The sequence below is a fragment of the Colius striatus genome, chromosome 2 (genome assembly GCF_028858725.1).
Source record: "Colius striatus isolate bColStr4 chromosome 2, bColStr4.1.hap1, whole genome shotgun sequence".
NCBI classification, from domain to species: domain Eukaryota; kingdom Metazoa; phylum Chordata; class Aves; order Coliiformes; family Coliidae; genus Colius; species Colius striatus.
The window spans coordinates 116,881,783-116,893,962 of record NC_084760.1 but is presented as its reverse complement, the minus strand read 5'-3'; the positions used below and the strand labels follow the sequence as shown (position 1 = coordinate 116,893,962).

The window sequence follows — 12,180 nt, the reverse complement described above, 5'->3', positions numbered from 1 at the left end:
GCGTGTGTGTTTTAATTACTTCTCATCTGTAGTGAACATCTCATTGTTTTGTGAGCTATCATTAGGATCCCCAAGGCTGTTTTAGCAAACCTGTAGGAAGGTATAACTCATTTCAATAGCTGCCTCCTTTCTTTTTTACTTCATTTTTTTTTAACCTGGATGAGTAAGATTTAACAACCTGCACTGAATAATAACTAGAATGGGGTAATGCATTGTAAGCTTTAAAAGGTGCATGACTTTTTTTCATACAACTTTAGTCATTTCTAATGGTTTATTTGCATCAGCTACTCTCTTCCCAATGTAACACAATACTGGCAGAATGAATGCAAATGAAGTAACATTCTCCAAAGAGAACCTTCTATAATAGAAGTGTGTACGTAAGTAAGCAGGGCTGCTTAGGCTAGTGGGTACAGTCCTCTCTAATGTGCTACTCCAGTGATTTTTGTAGTCTCATATTTAATCATGCTTCTTCTACCAAATGCTATTCCTCACCCCTGGGGAGAAAGAAGAACGTAAGCAGGGGACAAAACGACAATGTGAGCAGCAGTGATGAGTCACATTCCCTTGTAGAAAGGCTGAGCCTTTGGTGATGCGCTCGTGTGGTTAGCGATACAATTTACAAAGGTCTCTCTCTCTCCCAGACGTGTTAGTCATTTTTTTACCTCAGTGCTCGTGATAATCGGGTTCCATTTCCAAATGACACATCATGTTACAAGGGTAGTCCTGGATTTTCATTGAAGAGAGCTTGCCAAGGACAAAAAAAGACATGCTTCCTAAGTTAGGAAAAGTCAGTGCTGAGCTAGAAGGCCGTTATTACAGCTGAAAAGCAAGTTTATATGTTTTTTGTGTGTAAGAACAAAATCTCAGAAGACATGATTGGCTCATAACACTTGCAAATTTGGCAAATGTTTAAAAGCAGTAGGACAACTTATAGACTTTCTTCATCTTCTTCCCCTTCATCATAGCACGGTCTCATATCCCTGCCTATGAGTTGGCAGTTCTTCAGCTCATATCACAGAAAACAAACCGCTATTTCAGTTTGAAGAACTGTGTAACCACATTTCTGAGTTCTTGAATGTTTATAGATAGATTTGGTAACAGAGGACAGTTTTGAGAGCATTTGGAAAAAGAAATAGAACTAGGTTAGGATTTTCATGACCTTCCTCCTTTGGCTTTCTTTAGAATGGTCACCTCTTGCCATTTTCTATACAGTCCACAGCAAACAGATTTCATATCTCACTGTGCTGGGGCTGTATTGGTCTCAGATCAAAACTAAGATGTGTAGAAACCAGTAGAGATCAGACCCTAGGGCTGTTTCTGTGGAGACTGGCTTGTGGGAGAGGAAACAGAGGTGATACTGATCTGCTCTGGTACTGGGGATGACTTTCCCCTGACCAGTCCTGATACCTACAGTGCAGATATCTCAGGTGTTTCCATCAAAACTAATTTGACTCATCTCTCTTTATAGTTCATGGAGAGAGAAATAATGTTTTGAGAGTGTAGCTTGTCCCACTTAAATGATCAGAGAAGTCATGCCTAAAGTGTGGGTTCTAGGTGGGACCTGCTTCTGCAGGGGAGTTGCACTGGATGATCGCTAAAGGTCCTTCCAACCTCCACCATTCTGTGATTCTGTGATAACAGCTATTGGAGACGACCTGTTTTTGTGGACAATCAGAGCTATGAGGGGTGGTGCTATGTATTTCATGCAGCTTGTGTTGGAATGACAGCCCTGTCCCTGCTTTTTTTGCATCCGGTGACTTCAGAGGATCATTTCATAGAACAACTTAGGTTGGAAGGGAGCTGATGCAGTCTAGCCCCTAGTTTGCACAAGAAGGAGAGCAAGTTTCTTTCCAAAGCTTCAGATTAGTTGGATTTTGTTACACATCTGGCCAATGGACAAGTTTTTCTATCTTGCATCATTGTAAGCTCACTGGAAAATGGCTGAAAAGATGACTTAAAACTGTAGCAAAATTCAAATGACGATGAAAATTGAGTGTCCAAACTGTCATTGCAGAATTAATGGCCTATTATGTGAGACCATCTAGGCTATAAGGGTAAAAAAGCATTTATCTTTTACTTATAAGCAGCCAAAAATAGACCTCAGCCACATTCTGCAGAGAAACAGCTTCCTTGCAAGGGAAACATTGTCCGTGGCCCTCCTATGACTGGGACAAAGCCTCCCAGTTTATTAAATGATATTATTTTGTAGTAAATGATGAGTCAGGCTGCGGCATTCAAAGTTCCTTTCTTAAGTTACCACTCTTACAAGGAAGGTTGATTAACCAAGGTCAGTGACCCTTTTCTCCATAAACTGAAGTTAAGGTTTCAGAAGGATCACGGAGACAGGTGACCGCTGTGGTCTGAATGCGTTATTGTAGTGCTTTGTGGCTCCCCTCCTGGTCTCCAATTGTAGTGTCATCAACTGGGAACGAGTTCCTAAATAAAGTACCTGTGTTAATACCACTCTCTCGATGCATTAGAAAGTGACTCATGTTCCTAGTGTGCTTGGGTGATGTGCGATGAGCGCTTTCAGTCCTGCCAAGGTCACTGTGGAAAGTCGGGCTGTTGTTTCAAGCCACAGCTCACAACAACAAGGGTAGAGTAAACCTCTCCTAAAAGATTAGTTTCCAAATGCTTCTGAAGATCATAGACATATTATTGTTCTTTTCTTACAGATATTGTGGATGCTTTGTCAGATCCAAAGAAGTTTTTATCTATCACAGAGAAAAGAGCAGACCAAATGAGAGCTATGGGTATCGAAACTGTAAGTAGAACTGAATGAAAAACACAGCCCATTTGTGTCCATGCTACGTTGTTTTATTCTTAAACTAGTGCTTCTCCAGTCGATCCATGTTACCTTATCAGTCCTCATTTTCAAACATAAGCCTCTTTGTCCTGCCCTGAAATCTATTGGTTTCTGTTAGCATATACTGAAGTACCATTCACTGACTGACTCTTGATGGATCACGCTGACACCCCTTAGGAGTAGACATTGTAAGAAACAAGAAAGGACTCATATTTCAGGTAGCCATTTAAAATAGGTTACAGATACTTTACAGAGTATACTGTGTGAAAGGATGTTGCAGGTTTCTAAACCATGTTTAAAGTAAGCAAGTTCAGGAATTTCCCATACCCCTACTTTTATACTACAGGTAAAACAACGAATTTATGACGGTGGGATTGTTTCTTTCAGAGTGATATAGCTGATGTACCAAATGACACTGCAAAGAATGACAGAAAAGGAAAAGCCAGCAATGCCAAAGCCACCGTAACGCCTCAGAGCAGCTCCGAGCTTCGGCCGAGTACCACCGCGGGCTTTGGATCGGGGACCGACGCTAAGAAAGGTAGACAAAAATCACCTGCCACTCCCTCGCTTCTGGAGTCATTCAGAAAGTCCCAGAGAAGTGCTTACTCACTGCTCAGTTGTAGTTTTGCAGTTGTATTCATTCCTACCCTTTTGGAAGGTAATTGCAGATCTTGCATAGTGCTGAAATGGCTGCGTAAAGGCAATTTGGCTGCATTTTACTCATTGACCTCTTTGTGAAGCTCTCTGCCTACTGCCAGTGGTAGAAACCTGCGTGACTCTGGGAGCTGTTTACTAAAGATCTGCTGGAGGAACACCAATAGGAGTGACTATTTTTCTGGTATACTCCACAGAAACCCTTCTGCTCTTTCTTTCCTCCCTCCACAAATCCCTTGGCAGAGTTGCAGCTTTAAGTAATTAAAGGTATTTAGAATTCAGTGGATTCAGTAGAGCTTTCCCAACAATTAGAAACATTTTTAATGTGTGTTTTTATTCTGAATAGTGATTATGGAAGTGACATGTTTCCTGTAGAAAAATACCTATATCAAATGTGCTCATTTATAAGGGAATAAGTATTTTTTCCTCACTATTTACTATTCGCTCTACAAAATCACATGACAGAGTCAAACGAGGTGATTTGTTTCTCACATATCATCACAGGTAATGAAGATGTAGAAAACAATTTTGTCCAGCTGAATAACGCACAATAAATGTTTCTGTTAACTGGGCACAAGCATTAGAAACTACTTCAGTGTCTTTCCTCCACCTTGGCCCAGAGGGATGGATAAGGGTGAAAAGGAACATAGGCTGCTCTTCTTAAAGCTTAGGCAGATGTGGCTGAATGCACACATGAAGAGATCTTTCTCTGGAGTCCCTTTTGGCAATAAAACAGGTCATCTGTGGCACCTGAACTGTTTCCAAGCTCTTCCCTGGTGTAAAACCCAGGTTATGTTATGCAGCGAGGTATTTTCGTATTTCACGTATCATCACCATGACACAAAAGTGTTAGTTTTATTAGTCATTAATTAAGCATGGGATTTGATGGGGTTGGCAGCTAATTCCCTTTTGCCATGGAGTCAGACTCGATGAACAAAGTAAACTAGTCTGTGTTTTAAAAAGAAATCCCAAGCAAGTTTGTTTAGAACGCAGCACACCTGATGCAGCCCCGGTCTTAAACTGACATTTCAGTACTTAGACGTGCTTGTCTGCAACCTTTTTCACCCCTATTCTTAAAACAAAGCTGCTCACTTTATATCCCACGTGATGATCCTTATTTTGTATTACTTATCTCAATGATCTTTTAGGTTCTGAGGAATTCTACCGTTGTTACAGCGTATGACTTGCGTTACTGTTAGAAATCTGGATATCCAGCAAGACAGGTGTCTAGGGAAGGCTTTCAGATGCAAGAGAACATTGCGGCTTTTCGTTCTCTGACTTTTAGTAGCAGCTAAGTGCTCTGTGTTTTTGGAAACTTCAGCCTCTATCTGTGCCTAAATCTGTTCCAGCCTCATTTGCTAGACTAGTGTTAATACCATATAATTGAGCAAAATCTAATGTTTTTAAGAAAGCTTGTGTTCTGTAAGGAGATTGCCTGCCTCCCTCATTTACAGCATCAGAATATTTTCCAGTTAAATTCACCTTAAAAGGCAGAAAGTCCTTTTCAAGGCAGGGGGGATCATATAGCCCACAGACACTAGTAAAAGCAGTTAAATAAATAAGTTTACAGCTTACAGGCGAATATTCCTCCTTAAAACCTCACCAAAACCTGTCCATCACAACTCCCCTGGCATTGCATTGACATTTTTATTAATGATTCCACACTAGATGTGGTTAGTAGTTTTAAGAAATTGTAACATGTCACAACATTTATTAAAGCATAAAGAGGAAATGAGATTGGGTTTGTTTGTATTGCAGTTAACGTGCTGTCATTCAACTGAATAGTACCATTAGTCTTGTTTGATAGATTTGCTTGTTGAATTTTCATTAGGCTTTTCACTCCCTTTGATTTCATGTTTCTTCTCCATTTTTAATTCTCCCTCAGTCTTGGAATGTACTGTTGCTCCTTTTGTCATAGCCTGATATTAACTCAAAGGCAAATTAACACACAGGCTGCAGGTAAATTTGCACTACTGCAATTTTTGTGTTTCAAACCTCAGTTAAACCTTTCTGTAGTCAAGAAGCCTCCACTCTGAAACAAGTGGTGCCAGAGCAGTCTCCAGCTCTGAACAGAACTTTGGAAGTTCACCTGGTTCATTTTTAGTGTACATAAACGGTTTGCTGTCTGTTCAGAAAAGGAGCATTTTCAGTTCTTAGATTGATGAGTTTTGACACCTGAGAACTGGAGCGTCACAGAGATTCAAATGCAATCATCGATTCATTTCTCATTTCACAGGGCAATTGATTGAGCAGTCCATTTGAAAAGGAAATTAACTGTGTCTTAGCTATATTTTAATGAATAATTTTCTCATGAAGCTGTGGTTCTTTTTTATGTGGTGAAAAACATTAATTAGTTGCTAACTTAAAGTTTGTGTAGTAAAAAATGGGATTTAAAAGTATGAGATAACACTAGTGTGTATGAAGTTTTAGATAAATAGTATCAATACCTTCCTAGGTATAGACCTTATTCCTCAAGTGAAGATAGAAGATTTAAAGCAAATGAAGGTAAGTATGGACACAAGCTTTTCGAGATGTGATCCTAATTATCTAAGCAGCCAGAATTTTATCTGGTTAAGGCCAATATGACCACAGAAAAAACTGATCCAAGTTCTCTTTTTGTAGGCTTATATAAAGCATTTAAAGAAACAACAGAAAGAGCTGAATGCCTTAAAGAAGAAACATGCCAAGGTAGGATCATTAAGAGCTCTCTGAGCAACACACTGTCATTGAAAAAAGCATCAGTGCTCACTGGCACAGACAGCTCCTAATTAAATTGCAGGGAAAAACTAAGAAACAGTAGTTGTAGCGCTAAGAAAGGCATAGACGTTTTAAATATACTGAAATATGCTCCACTGAGCAGTCTTTCCCTTAAGCAGTCTTTGGTTTGTCTGTCTGAGTTTCAGTGCACATTCATTTGACCCACAGAAGCATCCAAAGCTCACCTTTTCCAGGTAATGATTTTCTCTAGCTCCCTCTTGCACGACATATTGACAGGCAACCTGGGGGAAAAAAGGCTTTAATGATGAGAGGGTGCTGCATCAAAGACAGGCACTGGAGAAACTGCAGAGTCACCAAAGAAAACTGGAGTGTGTCACTGAAAATGAAATGCCCTATTCCTCCTCACATCTCTACTTTAACCACCTTATAGTCAGCTTTTGGCTTGGTTCCGTTGACAGTGATGTCACAAATACCTACAACACTATCACAAATGTGCTTTATATTAGAAAATCACAGTCCATTTTCTCCTGCTCTTTAACATTGGAACAGCAGAAAGAGGCACAACCAGTAAAAAAAGTGTCTTTAAGTTCTCAATTTTGGCAATAAATACAAATTCACTGTGGGCTTTTGGGGCAGTTTATCCTCATGCCAATAGCAGATTTCACTGCAGAGCTGATGTGCCTGGGCATTTTTCGTATCACATATCCATCTTTGTGTTTATTTTCATGACTGTTGTTTAGACTTGGGACTTGTATAGACTTCTGTTTGTACAATGAAGTATGAAGAAATTACTTTCCATTATTGATGCTTTTTGGGGGCTCTTAGTTTTAAAAGTAGTATAAGAAAATTAAACGGTTCCACTTCAGACCTCTTGCTAATTCTGTGCAGAAGGGAAATGAGTCATTCCTCCATTTAAATGTTGTGTGCATCCACAATTCTAGGCATGGACAGTTTTCAAACCTTCATAGGGTTGATCTTTTAAGAGACTTCTTAATTTCCAGTGCTGCCTTCTCATTCATTGGACAACATCTAACAGTTTGCTGTAGCAGCTTTTTGCACAGGGAAAGGGTACCATGGTTATGTAGAGCAGCCATACTCAGTGATGTTCCTGGTAGATGTGACCCACAGCAGTGTAAGGATATCTTAGCCAAGACTGCACTTGCTAAGGTTAAAAAAATGATCCATCTGTTCAGGCTTGCTCTTGCTTCCTCTCATCTGAGGAAAAAAATTGCCAGCCACAATCTGAAAATGCTGTGCACTCAGAAGGGCTTTCAGCATTAGCTCAAGCACAGCTATTTTAGGTCTGAGCCAGCCTGCATCCTGCTGGTCTTAAGTACAAAGTCTGTCCTAACGAGAAAGCTCTTGTCTAGAGCATCCCTTGCTAAAGGCTTTAGTAAGGGCAGCTTCTTGAGTGTGGAGAGTCTGAGCAGAAAAGTGTGGCCATATTAGCTCACAGATGATCTTAGGAAAGTGCTTGGTGTACTTATCACTGTTCTTGATGTATTTTATCAGATGATATGGAGCAGGAGGACTCTGCAGTTGGTTATCCGTGATTAGCCTGTGTATTAAGCAGGCTGAACTTCAAAGTTCCAGAAATAGATTGGCTCTCATACACGCTCCAGAATAAGTAAGCAGAAGGGAATCGTTCATGTTGTCTAAGGAAACACTCCAATACTTTTCCATCTAAAGATGGCCTTGGAAAATGGATGCATGCAAGAGCAGGAGAGAGAGCAGGCTGAGAGGAAAGAGCTCCTACCTAAGCGACGTAGACGATAATCTGGTAGCCCTGGGCAGAGCCAGCTAAGGAAGATGACAGCAGTAAGGATCCCTCTTACCAGCAGCATCTGCTCAGTGTAGAGAGGTATCAGCAGCTCCACTGAAACGCTGGCTGGCAAGGTTTGATTGCTCTGTATGAAAGAACATCAGTCTGTGTTGTCAGGGTATAGGCAGGACTATTACACGTACCACAATTCCAGATTGATACAAAAGTGAAGTGGTGCCAGGCTTTTGAGAATACAGCACTCTATTATTTCTTTGGTACTATCTTTCCTTTACTCCTGTTCAGTCTTTCAGCCATTTTGACTCAGAAGACACAGTAACATTCTCCTAACCTCCCTCTGCATGTTACCACTAATTTGGTTTCCATACATGACATATCTCCTTACAAGTGTAATACCCAGTATACACACACACACATAACTTCACCTTATGCTGTTATTAATCCTTTTATTAAAGAAAAAGGTGTTTGGGCTGGTGGAGGTACAGTCTTCACACTTCCTTTTTTCACTTATGTGTGGGGAAAAATAAGATTTCTAGTTTAAATAGGTAAGAGATCATTAGATTGGCAGAAAGCTCACTGTTCTTAGCATCAATATTACTAGGCAGCCAGTCTGTGAGTGATAGAAACCTGACCATTCTTTTGTGTCAGAGCAGTGGCTTGCAGAAAACAAGCAAAATTTTGGATTTCACAAAGTCTGTGAATAGTTAGGAGTTGAGATTTTACTCAGGGTTGAGAATCATGTAAACAGTACATATATCAAGTTCTGCAAAGCCAGGACAATGCTTTTAAAGAAACCCTGGATTGAATATATGTACTGTTTGAAATAAAGCATAGTGAAAAAAGGAACATAAAAGAGATTCCATGCCACAATGCAGAAGCGACAGTACCAAAGGCCATAGGGCTCTAGATTAATAAGATCTGCTCTGCAGAATGGATTGTTGATTTGCAAATCAGAGCTTCTTTTGCTTGATTTCCTGATTTTGTATTCTGTAATGAAAATCCTCCAGGATTCAGTTTTCAGTTGTACACGGGAGTTTTTGTGTTGCTTTAGGGAGGTGCCAGGCAGGAAGAAGAGTTTGTATCACAGGAAATTAATTCCTCTTCTCTTCAATAGAATTCATTGTGGGTTTTGCCCCACCTCCTTGATTCTTTATTTTTCCCTTAAGTGGTTTTGCTGGGATCAATTAGGCAGCCTGTCAGAACCCTGGCTGAACAGTTTATACTGTAATCATTCCATTTAATTTGGGAATATATTCACGTAAAAGGACTGTGAATTCCAACTGCAAACTGAGGAGATCACGAGAGACCCAGCCGAGGAGACTTTGATCCGCAAACCTGTTCTGAATCAATCTAGAACACGTTACCACCTGAAACTTTGCATCTGAGAACAGAATATACTGAGGTGTTTTAAGGTGCTACGAGACCACTCATGTTTCTTAGAATACTGACAGAAGTTTGGGACACAGAAGCTTGAGACAAATTTTCCTTTGAGTGTAGGCAGAAAATCAAATTCACGTCAGCTCCCTGTTTCAAATACTGTTCCAGGGGTTGGAGGTCAAGTTAATCAAGGGACCTCTGGTAGGCAATTGATTCCTAGTACTCTCTGAAGGTTGTTAATAGCCCATCTTTCTCTTCCATCTTTTTATATCGTGCACAAACAAACGCATGTTCCGTCACCTGGACAGGGAGAGGAACGGGGAAGGAAATGAGGGGGAGATATGATCCACAATAGATCTGTTTCAGATGCAAGATAGAGTTGGGTATGAGCAGTAAGTGACAGTAGAGGGGAACCTGCAAAAGATTACAGTGGGTTTGTGATAAGAGAGAAGGTTTAAGTCACGGTTGTCTTGAGAGAAAAACCTGGCCTGAGCTTTTGGAGGAGTGGCACGAGTGGGCAGATGCGTCACGCTTTGCAGTGTTGGTGCTGAGTCTTTTACAGCAAGAATTGTGGTGTTCAGTTCATGTAGAGGAGAGCGGGTAGTTGGAAAGATGCTCTCAGTCAAGTCACCTGCAACTGACGGGTGCTGTCAAGCTTATGTCATATTTCTCACTGTCCATATTTTTTCCCACCTGGCTCGTTGGTGTAAATACTCCCTGGTGAAACTGTCATGATTTACTGTTGATGGAGTCATATTTGTTTCCCTTTAAATCCTCTGCAGGACAGAGAATTCAGTTCCCCTCTGTAAATACAACATTTGGAAGCTGTGTGCATTCCCTGGGGAAGTGCTTGGCAGATGTTGGAGGGATCAGGGACGGCCCAAGGCTAGATTTTAAAAGCATCGTAACATTCGTGTTAATGTTTTGGTAAAAGTGAACATAAAAGTCTTTGATGAGTATTTTTAGAGGAAGAAACGGTGATAAGGCAAACACAGATGTGTAGAAAATAACAACAAAGAGCAGCAGAATGAGTAGAAGAAATGCAAAATGAGCTATAAAGAAAATGGAGATCAAGTCCTGAAAGAGGCCGTATTAATTAAGTCAAGGCTTCTTGTCACATTAGGTAAAATGAGGAGCAATTGGATATTAGCAGTATAAAATGAATTCAGAAACAACTTTTTCCCCCTATTGTGATGTAAATTCAATATTCAGTGCTCTCTGTGGTAGTCAATATTTGCATTCTTATATGAGAACACATTCACTAAGGAAGCCTACATGTAAGTGCTCCTTGAAGTGTGTTTCTGGGACAGCCTTGTGATGGAAAGGAACTGTCTCTACGCTACAGTAAGTGTGTAACATGCATTAGTGATTCACTTTTTCATAGCAGGAGCAGTTTTTTCTGCCCCTTCCATAGATAACCTCCTCTGCCACTTCACCAATGTAAATCACAGCACCGGAGTAGTGGCAGCAGGTTGACATCGATGCGAAACACTGCACAGGTGTGAAGTTGCCTTTCCATCCAGCTCATCAGCACGTGCTGCATCGTTGGGGGAGGTGGAACACAGGCACAAAGGGTTATTTGCAGCAGTCTGCAGGCACAGTGGAAAGCCGCATTGCACAGCTTCCCGTTGCTCACAGAGGGGAACGCTCTGCAGCGAGGTGGAATTTCTTAACAACAGTATTGCTGCTCTCCTTTAGGCTCACGGGCCACATCTTCAGAGTGTCAGTTGTTCATGATTTGCTTTTTAGCTGTTGTTTGGACTTGGAAAGATTTGATTTGCAGTGGTTAAGGGGCTAGCACCGTGTTCGGTACGAGATACATAGAGGAAAGGGGGAGTGATTTGCATTTTGTTTTCCTTTACATTCAGAAAGATGGAATGATGCGATCTCGCCTTGTAAATCTGGCTTTTTACATTGCACTTAAATGGACATTTATTCAAAAAGAGTGGTTTTGTCTCCACCATTGTTTGGTTTGAAGGTAACCCTGTACCATATTTTCAGATCTGCTGCAGATGTTGATTTTTCAAACAAAGAAAAAAAATGAATCATGTGGAACCTTTACTACCAGATGACTAAACCAGAGTGAACTCCATTGTCAGAGTTATCTGCACTATTTTACACTGTAAGAAAACGAAACCTTAACAATCCAGCAAGCTAACTGTAAGGTCCTACTGTTTTCCAGGAGCACAGCGCTATGCAGAAGTTGCACTGCACACAAATTGACAAAATAGTGGCACAATATGATAAAGAAAAGGTGTCGTACGAGAAAATGTTAGAGAAGGCAATCAAGAAGAAGGGGTAAGGTCTTATTTTAAGTTTTCCTCTTTTTAGACTTCAAATAGATGTTATGGTTGTTGTGGTCAGGAATAAAACCTTTGTAGAAAGGTCGTTCCTGTGAATGAATTGCAGCTCGAACCGGCATCTACATCACACTGAGTAAGAGCTGCCTGAAGGCTTTAGCAATGAGCCACAAGTGTTGTACTCGTTTTGCCTTTCTTTAGTCTCCTGCTCTCAGAGTTTGAAAACTGAAAGCAAAGGAGTTGCTTCAAGTTTGTATTTCTGTGGTCTGCTCTGGTCTCACCGCATTCTCCATTGAGAACAGACCAAGGTCTTGAATAGCTCAAACGTCCAGGAAGGAGCAACTGTTTGATTTTTGGGAAAAAGCTGGCTTGCAAGTCCTGAACATGTTAGAATAATCTAGTTTGCTGTGCTGTCAAGGTGAAGTTTGTTTTTAACAAAAAACCGTCACGTCTTCAACTGGGAGAAATCGGTATCATTCCTTCGACTTGTTTTGGTTTGCCTTAGCTGATGGCCTGTGACATTATCCGTGTGAATCTCTTAATTG

The 12,180-nt window shown here is 40.7% G+C and overlaps 1 protein-coding gene across 3 annotated transcripts in view; it reads left to right on the top strand.

Moving 5' to 3' along the window:
* PLCB4 (phospholipase C beta 4) overlaps positions 1-12,180 on the top strand; it is a 194,502-nt gene that overhangs the window by 159,726 nt on the left and 22,596 nt on the right. For all 3 annotated transcript variants that reach the window (XM_061989252.1, XM_061989253.1, XM_061989251.1), the window contains 5 exons: positions 2,676-2,764; positions 3,194-3,344; positions 5,916-5,965; positions 6,083-6,148; positions 11,518-11,633. In XM_061989252.1, coding sequence (XP_061845236.1) covers positions 2,676-2,764; positions 3,194-3,344; positions 5,916-5,965; positions 6,083-6,148; positions 11,518-11,633 — 472 coding nt within the window. The remainder of the gene's footprint in view (positions 1-2,675; positions 2,765-3,193; positions 3,345-5,915; positions 5,966-6,082; positions 6,149-11,517; positions 11,634-12,180) is intronic.